At 33.3% G+C, this 9,674-nt stretch overlaps 1 protein-coding gene across 3 annotated transcripts; it reads left to right on the plus strand.

The window, feature by feature from the left end:
• Nucleotides 1-2,588: 2,588 nt before the first annotated feature.
• On the plus strand, nucleotides 2,589-6,411 carry LOC112097643 (GPN-loop GTPase 2-like). Of its 3 annotated transcripts, XM_024182881.1 has the most exons (12): nucleotides 2,589-2,770; nucleotides 2,878-3,050; nucleotides 3,331-3,375; nucleotides 3,463-3,542; nucleotides 3,781-3,855; nucleotides 3,952-4,055; nucleotides 4,166-4,322; nucleotides 4,439-4,526; nucleotides 5,432-5,504; nucleotides 5,586-5,716; nucleotides 5,984-6,067; nucleotides 6,156-6,411. In XM_024182881.1, exons 2-11 carry the CDS (start codon nucleotides 2,959-2,961, stop codon nucleotides 6,033-6,035), a joined length of 897 nt encoding a protein of 298 aa, XP_024038649.1. In that variant the 5' UTR covers nucleotides 2,589-2,770; nucleotides 2,878-2,958; the 3' UTR covers nucleotides 6,036-6,067; nucleotides 6,156-6,411. The 3 variants fall into 3 exon arrangements, with proteins under 3 accessions (XP_024038649.1, XP_024038648.1, XP_024038650.1); XM_024182880.1 differs by having other exon boundaries at nucleotides 5,984-6,410; XM_024182882.1 differs by lacking the exons at nucleotides 5,432-5,504; nucleotides 5,586-5,716; nucleotides 5,984-6,067; nucleotides 6,156-6,411 and adding an exon at nucleotides 5,242-5,425.
• The last annotated feature ends 3,263 nt before the right edge of the window (nucleotides 6,412-9,674 follow it).

Below are 9,674 nucleotides of genomic sequence, written 5' to 3' on the forward strand. Positions count from 1 at the left end.
ACATAGCTCGAAATTCTCTAGAATTTGTTAGATTGGTATAGCATGTAGTTTGTACATAGATTTTCCTAGAACACTACACATTACTGGATATGAGAGCTCTAACCAAGTTTTGAGAACTTTCTAAACATAAATTATTTTAGATTGGGCAAGCTTCCCCTATAAATACGACATGACGCAACTGAGCATACAACAAGCTAGAGCAATTCAAGCATATTTGTAAGCTCTTAAGCTTTGTTGCAAACATTCTTGTGAATAACATACTTTCTTTTTAACTATATTGCTCTCTCTTCTTTCTAGGTTTTCTGCAAGCATCCTACTGTAGCTATTCAAGAAGTTCAAGGCCTACTCTGCAGCTATCTAACAAAAACTATCCAAGTGCCGCAGAAGTTTGTTGTGCAAAATATTCATATCGTGACATTAGCCAAATAAGATTGTTTAAAAGCTACTTAGCCCGACTATTAGACGATACTATTCTTTTAATTAATATGTAGCCTTTTAATGTAAACTTTTGTCTTCATTTTCTATCTCCTATGATAAATTTTCTAATTTTAAAAATTGAAAAAATTAATAATTTTTAGATAGTGCATCCCTATGTATATATAAACTTATTTATTACATTATAATGTCTTTAGTTTTTAGAGAAATAAATTTGTTAGAGTGCAATTTATGCACTAGTTTTACATTGTTTACTTCCCTTAATATCGATGTTTTGCACTTAATAATAATGATTTACTTGTGTTTTACTTTTGTAGGTGCAATTCTATTGATTGGTGATAAAATTGAGCTACAAGATGATTTTTAAGGATGATTGTTCTCTTGGAGAAATTATGAGCAGCAGAAGAACTTTATTGATAAGGCGTGGGCGCGTGCTGTCAACTGCGGACCTGCAGTTTTTTGTTTAACGTGTTTTGTATTTTTGGCTATTTTTGTAATTACGAATTTAATATTTAAGATATTAGTATTTTTTTTTTAAATAGAACTCTAAAAGAGAAGAGAGAGAGAGTATTTAAGGAGGAATCTATTGTGAAAGAAAGGGGGGGATTTTGGATTGGAGAAAAAGAAAAGAAACCCTAGATCTAATTTTTCTCTTCTCTCTATGAAGAACTAAACCTATTTTTCTGGTTGAAGGATAATGAAGCTTTGATTCATCACTACTGTAAGATCTTTCTTATGCTTTAATTGTTTTATTACTTTTTGGGTATTTGTTTATTCTCCGAATTAGTTTCATGATTATGTTTGTTAATTAGGTAATTGGCTACCATTTAATTATCAACTTAATCTATTGTCAATTAAAGGATTCATCGTATGAATAATTTAATGTTTGTAACAAATAACATAGCAGAGAGTTGTGTTGTGAGAATAAACAATCTAATTTAAATAAATCATCATATGTGTTGATTAGGATTTGGGTCTCTCTAGTTTTTCAGGTTGTCAATTGATTAAATCCTATGATCGTATCTAGGGTTGTCTATTGATTAGGGAAATATCCAATGGTCGTACCTTGGTTATCGACTAGTTAAGGAGAGATTGGCTATTAGAGGGTCTCAATAGCTATAACTGGTCTATTCATAAGTAATAATAATCTATATTTGAATCAATGATCAGTAGTCGAATCAAGCTGAGTTAATTCCTTCAACCAGAGCTTTCTCCAATTTGAATTACAACTTTAATTTGCATTTTTGTTATTTCAATTTGATTTTTATTATTGTCAACAATTTCCCCATTTTACGTTTTACGTTTCAAAAGGATTTAAATAATTACCGATCTCTGTGGACACGACCCTACTCAATCACTATACACAATTTATTTAGAGTAAGAATTTATTTTTGTTGGCTTCGACAACCATCAAAATTCTTATTCTTTTTCAAGATAAAATTCAAAGGAAACAAGTTAAATATTGTGAAAAATCTTCCACCCATACAAGACATTAATAACAACTAAACACAAACCCAGCTAAAGTATTAGTCGTTAATTTTATTACAATCTCTAAATAGATGAGTAATTCCAAAATATTTCTTTGTAACAATAACCACTATAGGTTAGCAATCAAAAACAGCTCGATACAAGTAGTCGAGTACTAAGCTATTCTGTAAAAAAAAAAAAAAAGGAACGAACAACTTACAATGAATCTAAAGATAAAACCAATCTCACCAGCAAATTAGATACCATAGAGAAAGGCTTCCACCTCAATTATATAAACATTATTTGAATAAATACTAAATACCACAATCAACCCCAAAAAGCCATAACTAAACTATCACGATGAAAATAAATATTCTATTTTTTAAAAAATATCTATTAGTTGTATCTCTTACATGACAAAAAGAAGAAAAATAAAATAAATATTCGTTGTGTAAATAAAAATAAATAATATTTGTTTTTTGAACTAAAAAAATTTCCCAAGGAATAGATATTTCAATTTTTTTTTAACATCATGTATTTCCATTAGGGTTAGGCATTCAATTCAAAATTTACCAAACTGAACCGAACAAAATCAAATCGAAATTACTCTGTTCGGTTCAATTTAGTAGACAAAAACCGAACAGTTTATATTCTTATGAACAGAATGATTTGTGTTTTGGTTCGGTTCGGTTCGGTTCTGGACCAAAACAGAACCAACTGGAAACTGCCCCACGTATTTTCCATTAACCGACGTTGTATTGCTGGCATAAAATTGTTCAAAGTGTTCAAAACAGTCTTTCGCTTTCAGCTGAGTCAAGAGTTTCCAGGTCTAGAGACTTCCCACTGCTTGAGAGCTTTTTAGTAGCAGGTCTACAATTAATGGAATTGAGCTGATTTTATGATTAATTTATTTCCTTTTCTATTTTTTAATTGGGATTTGATCTGGAAAAGATAAACGTGAATTGTTGTGTGCAGACTAAACGTTCGATGAATTTCCCGCAAGAGTATTAAGTTAAAGAGAAAAAAGAAAACAAGTGAGCGTGAGCGGGACCGAGAATGGTGTTTGGGCAAGTGGTAATTGGTCCGCCCGGCTCGGGAAAGACCACTTACTGCAATGGCATGTCTCAGTTTCTCAGCCTTATTGGCAGGTAACTACTTTTCTTGATTTCAAGTAACAGGTAATTCAGACCTCTGTGGTTCAACCGAGTGGTTTTCAAGCAGCTTCCTCTTTGATGGCCAAAAAAATTGATTTGGGCTTTGCCTTTTAAATGAATGTAAGAGCAGTAGGGAATAACCGAGTTATAGTGTTAGCTTTAAGTGAACATTGATGGTAACGTGCATGTGAAGGTTGTATGTGTTCAGTGGCAAGCTGTATGCCAATTGGGTCTATATGATTGTTTTGGTGGTAACTTATTAATTTTTATGCAGGAAGGTTGCAGTCATCAATTTGGATCCTGCTAATGATAGTTTGTCGTATCCTTTGTCAGAAGTTTTTTACAAATGCTGTGGTTGATTGTAGTATGATTAGTTCAATTGGAAACTTCCTTGATGTTAATATAGATATGAGTGTGCTGTGAATATCGAGGACCTCATTAAACTAAGTGATGTGATGATGGAGCATGCACTTGGTCCAAATGGAGGTTAGTCAACCTATTGTTGTTTACTCTTTCTTTCTTTATCACACAATGATATTCCTTTGCTTTACAACAAATTTCATGAAATTAACTTCAATCAACTGGCTACCTGTTGAGATTTTATGGATAATGATTTAGTAGACTTTATATGCCGTCTTCTTTCTTTGTACAGTGATATGTTTGTATTCAATGTGCTTGTGCTTATTCTGTGGTTTTTAAAGTAGGTGTTTTTATGATAAACTAGGTCTTGTGTATTGTATGGACTATCTAGAGAAGAATATTGACTGGTTGCAGTCGAAATTGGAACCACTTTTGAAAGGTAAGAAGAGGCCATTTTCCTTCATTCTAATGCCAATAATGCTGTCTCGAGACTCATAAAAAATGTTAAAACATTAATTTTTTTGGTATTTTGCAGATCATTATCTTCTGTTTGATTTTCCTGGCCAAGTTGAATTATTTTTTCTTCATTCCAATGCCAAGAATGTTATCATGAGACTCATAAAGAAGTTAAATCTCAGGGTATTGTTACATCTTGCATCTATGAAGGGACTCAAAGAGTTGACATAATTCATCTTTGTTATTTTGATGCCAGAATTGTGCAATTCTCAGTTGGTTCCTTTCACATGCAGTTGACTGCAGTGCATCTAGTTGATGCGCATCTTTGCAGTGACCCCGGAAAGTATGTTAGTGCTTTGCTTCTCTCGTTGTCTACGATGCTACATCTGGAACTTCCCCACGTCAATGTCTTGTCTAAGATCGACCTGATTGAGAATTATGGAAAGCTAGGTGTGGTTTTAAGTGTATCTCTCCTACTTGTTTGTTTAGTTTGAAATATCAGATATTGTCACGAGCTCCTATCTGCTACGTTTCCTCACCAATCAATTACTTTGGGTATGTTGCAGCTTTTAATCTTGAGTACTATACGGATGTGCAAGATTTGTCATATTTACAGCATGCTCTGGGTCAGGACCCTCGTTCTGCTAAGTACAGGTTTGAATTCTAGCTGAATCAATGATGTAAATTATGTCCATTGCTATTTTTGACTGTCGTTTCTATCATTTTCAATTGTTACCTCCCCTTGCCATCTACTGCCACACTACAATGCCTACACAAAATGTTATGAAATTTGTCAATGGCAATGCCATCCTGTTTGTCCAGAGACAGCTCTTAGATGCAAGTGAACAATTTTTGGCTTTGGCCGTAGTACAGCCTTAGATTTCAACTTGCCATATCTTGTCTCAGAAGTCAAAAGAAAGCATATATGTTAGCCAAATTTTATTTGAATTTCTCGAGTAACAATGAATGGGTGGGAAAAACAGTTCCTCTTTTGTTTTGATCAGACTCAATGAATAAGTGTTTAAAATGTGCCTGTCCTAGAAATATAGATGTGTGGTTTCGCAAAATTTTCTTGATCTTAAGAAAGAGTTATCTTGAAAAGAAGATAACATGGAGAATTCAGCAACTATACAGTCATATTGACGTCTGTCAACTTGTGTCTGATGGTGTTGTTTGGATGGAGATGTTAGGTCCCAGATGGTATGCTTGTTATCGAATTCCAGTCTAATTCATTCATGCTTTGATGACATACGTGGTGCAGCTTCTTATCTAAGGCCTGTATATGTTCAGTCATCATTCAGTTCTGTATTTGGCTGTCATTCTTTCAATGAATTCAAACCACTTTCTGAATACTTGCAAATTCATCCAGTGCTGTCATTGAGATGCCAATATGGAAAGGAGCAGTAGTTGCCCTTGATAGTATGCATATTGATTGCCTCTTGCCTCACTCAGCCTAAGGAATCTGGTTGTATGGTGTTCTTGTAATTTCATTTGGAGATAAGTAATATCTGTTGTTCAAATGTATTTTATATACAAGCAGTTAATAATTCTGCTTGCAGAAAGCTTACAAAGGAGCTGTGTGATGTAATAGAAGACTACAGTCTGGTCAATTTTTCAACCTTAGATATTCAGGTCATCAGTTTCTCTTGAATTCTTTCTTGAGTTTCTTTGAATTATTTGTGAATAAGATCTTAGTTGGCTGCTCCTCTTCAGGATAAGGAAAGTGTGGCAAAACTCGTGAAGCTGATAGATAAAAGCAATGGGTACATCTTTGCTGGCATGGATGCCAGTGCAGTTGAATTCAGCAAGATTGCCGTTCGCGATGTGGATTGGGATTATTACAGATATCCTTCTTTTCACCTATTTTCAATCTTGTGATTCTCATATTCATAAAACTTTTTGGTTATTTAATTATGGTTCATCGTTTGCATCTGCATCTTCTAACTTGTGCGTTTGAGAAACTAATTTTGCTGTTAGGTAGGCGTCAAACTTGATTCATGCGTTTTTCATAAATTTACCAAAATCATGGAAACTTCTTTTTCCCAGATATTGTATCCACACTTTTCCCATGTAATTCAGTCAGACAAGTTTTGCTTAACAAAGATATCTACAGTAGCTGAAGTGCAGGAAAAGTACATTAAGGATGATGACGATGTTAACTAAAATGGGACACGAAGATATGTGATGTGCAAACCGTAAGCATGCCTCTTACTTTTGTGCATGTTTACTTGCTTGTGATTCATGTTTGTTAATCTATTATGCTCTTTTGTTGGATTTATAAAGTTTTCGATCAATCAAACATTTGACTGGTTCAGACAGGACAAGCGCGGAAGAGGTGGTTTTAATCAAACCACTCCTAACTATGATGTATCTCAGACCTTTTGTACAATATCAAGCGATTTTTTTAGTTGAATCAGCTAGTGTACACAAATGCGATATTTTTGCTTAACAAAGATATTTTGTTGGATTTATATAGTTCGTAATTTTGGTAACACATCTACTCTAGTATCGTTTGTAATTACAAGAAACAAAGTAATGAAATTTATCACTGCATTCATAGTTATGCTTAAGCTGAAAGATCACTGTCAAGATCATTTTGGGGCCTCTATTTGTTCTATAACATGATGTTGACACATGTCAAATTATGAAGCTTGTGATTAAAATACTTTTCGCATATATTTTTTAAGTACCACTAATAATTAAATATATGAATAAATATGGTCAATGAGGAGGGGATAAAATAAAATGGTTTTATTTTTTGAATTACTCAACTGCTTCAAACTTCTAAGAAGTAGATTTACGATGAGTGGAATCCTAAATTGAGTACGAGCTAGGGATAACTTATAAAATTGAGATACAAGCTTCAAAGAAAGTGTATTACTATTCATATGTAGATTTCAAATTAAGAAGATGTGCCAGCAAATTGTATAAAAATGTAAAAATTGATCACTGGCATAATCCCAAATGATGAAATGAGCTACCTTGATCAAAAGGTCAAGAACCTACCTTCTCTTAGGGATAAGTTGCATCAACCGTTGTGATATGGATACTTATCTTGAGCAAGTAAAAGTGAAAGCTTCCCAATTAAAGGAAACTGAAGGGAAGTAGGGGTGGGCAAATCGGGTTTCGGTTCGGGTTGTTCGGGTTCTAATCCGTTCGGATTGGAGAATTGAACCCAATCGGGTTGAAAACGCCAACCCGAACTAAACCGAACCGAATTTAATTCGGTTCGGTTCGGTTTGGGTTGACAATTCGGATCGGATTGGGTTGATAATTCGGGTTAACATATCGGTTCGGGTTAATTCGGTTTAGTTTGGATTAGAATAATTCAAGTTAGTTCGGGTTAATCAATCAATTAATTAACAATCTCTAATTTAATTATTAATAACAGCAACAAACCCACTACAATTTAATTAATAACAGTCTCCAATTGTTCAATTATCAGTAAACCCACTCCAATTTAACTAATAACAATCTCCATTTGTTCAATTATCACTCAACAACAACAAACACACTCCAAATAATTGAATAATTGCCAATCAATTAATTAAAAATATACAATTTAATTATTAGTCAATGAAGCTCAATTAAAACTACGTTACAGACTTACAGCTCAATAAATTATTAGTCAATGAAGCTCAATTAAAACTACGTTACAGCATTGAGTTAGTAATAGGAAATTTGAAATTCGATTCGGGTTGTTGCCATCAGCTGCGAGCAAGTCAGCAAGTTACAGGCTTACAGCGTCGGCAAAGCGAGACAAACCTTGATCTCGGCGCAGCTACAGCGTCGGCAGATCGAGATCGTGCTGGGCTGAGTGGGACGCGAGGTGAACGCACGGCGCAGTTGCGGGCGAGGCGTGCTGGCTGACGGCGAGTGGGCTGCGGTGAACGGCTGGTGTCTGTTGGAGCTGGACGGGGCTGCTACTGTCGTCGTGGGCCACGAAACTCAGAAGAGGGAGTAAGGAGGGAGGGGGAGGGAGAGACGGTGAGACCGAGAGTTTAGCTAATTAGCTGCTTAGGGATTTTTTTCGTTTAATGTATGGACTTGACTAGCTTACAGAATCTGGAAGCTACAGATTGCAGCATCAGCCGTTGGATGTGGAGTGAGAAACTAAACAATAGAAATCGATGGTGGGATGACGAATTTTTTTTTAAAAAAAAACTTCAACCCGAACGGGTTGAAGCTTTGAATCTGTTCGGGTTTCACCGATTAATCCAAATAGAACCGAATCCAAAATAAATTTCGAGTTCGGTTCAATTCGAGTTAACCCGAACCGAACGCCCACCCCTAAAGGAAAGATTCTATGCCCTAATTATTATTATTAGACAAAGTGTGATGGAAGAGTCAACCTAGCATGCAGCGCTGCATCTCATACAGCGCTGCATCTCATACAGCGCATGCATGCAACCGATTTTTAACCAGATAATATAATAAAAATTATATTTTTATTTGTTTTTAATGTGGAAAAATTATTAAAAAAAAGAGATAAAATTATAATTAAATGAGGTAAAAGATTGTAATAATTTTAAATTTACAAATAGTATAAAAAATATAAAAAAATTATAAATATATCACAAAATGGTTATATTCCTACTTATTTTGTCACATTTCAATATTTATAATGTATGTTTTAAGTTTACTTTTCAAATCACTATTTTTCATGACAATTTATCTAAATTTTGGTACGTTGTTTCAACTCATTTTTCCACTAGCTTTTGGTTCTATATTTCCACTCTTTTCATCAAATTTCAGCATTTTAAACGGATATTTCAAGTTTATTTTTATATCTCTACAATCTGTTAAACTTTATCTATTTTTTGGTAAATTCTTCCAATTTATTTTTTCACCACTTTTTGGTTCCATATTCTCACTTTTTTTTATTGAATTCCAACATTTTGTTTGGATATTTCAAGTTCAATTTCTAAATCTCTATTTTCCGTTAAAATTTATCAAATTCTTAGTAAGTTGTTTCAACTTATTTTTCCACCAATTATTGATTTTATATTTCCACTCTTTTCATCAAATTCCAAATTTTTAGGTTGATATTTCAAGTTTATTTTTCATATCGCTATATTCTGTTAAACTTTATCTAGTTATTGGTAAGTTGTTCTAGCTTATTTTTCCACTATTTTTTTGGTTCAATATTTCTACTCTTTTTATTGAATTCCAACATTTTGGGTAAATATGTCAAATTTATTTTTTAGCTCCCTGCTTCGCGTTTGAATTTATCAAATTCTTGGTAAGTTATTTCAATTTTTAGGTTAACTTCTTCCATTATTGTTCCCACCACTTTTTGGTTCTATATTCCAACTATTTTCATTTAATTCTAACATTTTGTTTAAATATTTCAAGTTCATTTTATAGATCTCGACTTATTATTAACCTTTATAATATTCTTGTTAAGTTTTTGAAACTTTTAGGTTATACTCCTCAACTCCTATTTCCACCATTTTTTTGTTCTATATTTCCACTCTTTTAATTTAATTTCAATATTTTTCTTGAATGTTTCAAGTTTATTTTTGATCCCTACTTATTGTTGGATTTATTAGATTTTTTGTAACTCTTTCCAAATTTTAGGTTAACCATTTCAACTATTTTTTTCCACCACTTTATGGTTCTATATTTCTACTCTTTTTATTGAATTTCAAAATTTTATTTGGATATTTGAAGTTTAATTTCTAGATCACTACTTTCCGTTAAAATTTATCAAATTTTTGGTAAATTGTTTCAACTTTTGGGTTAACTTATTCCACTCTTATTCCCACCACTTTTTGGTTCTGTATTCCGACTATTTTCATT

Source organism: Citrus clementina, unplaced genomic scaffold (assembly GCF_000493195.1).
Source record: "Citrus clementina cultivar Clemenules unplaced genomic scaffold, Citrus_clementina_v1.0 scaffold_5, whole genome shotgun sequence".
NCBI lineage: Eukaryota > Viridiplantae > Streptophyta > Magnoliopsida > Sapindales > Rutaceae > Citrus > Citrus x clementina.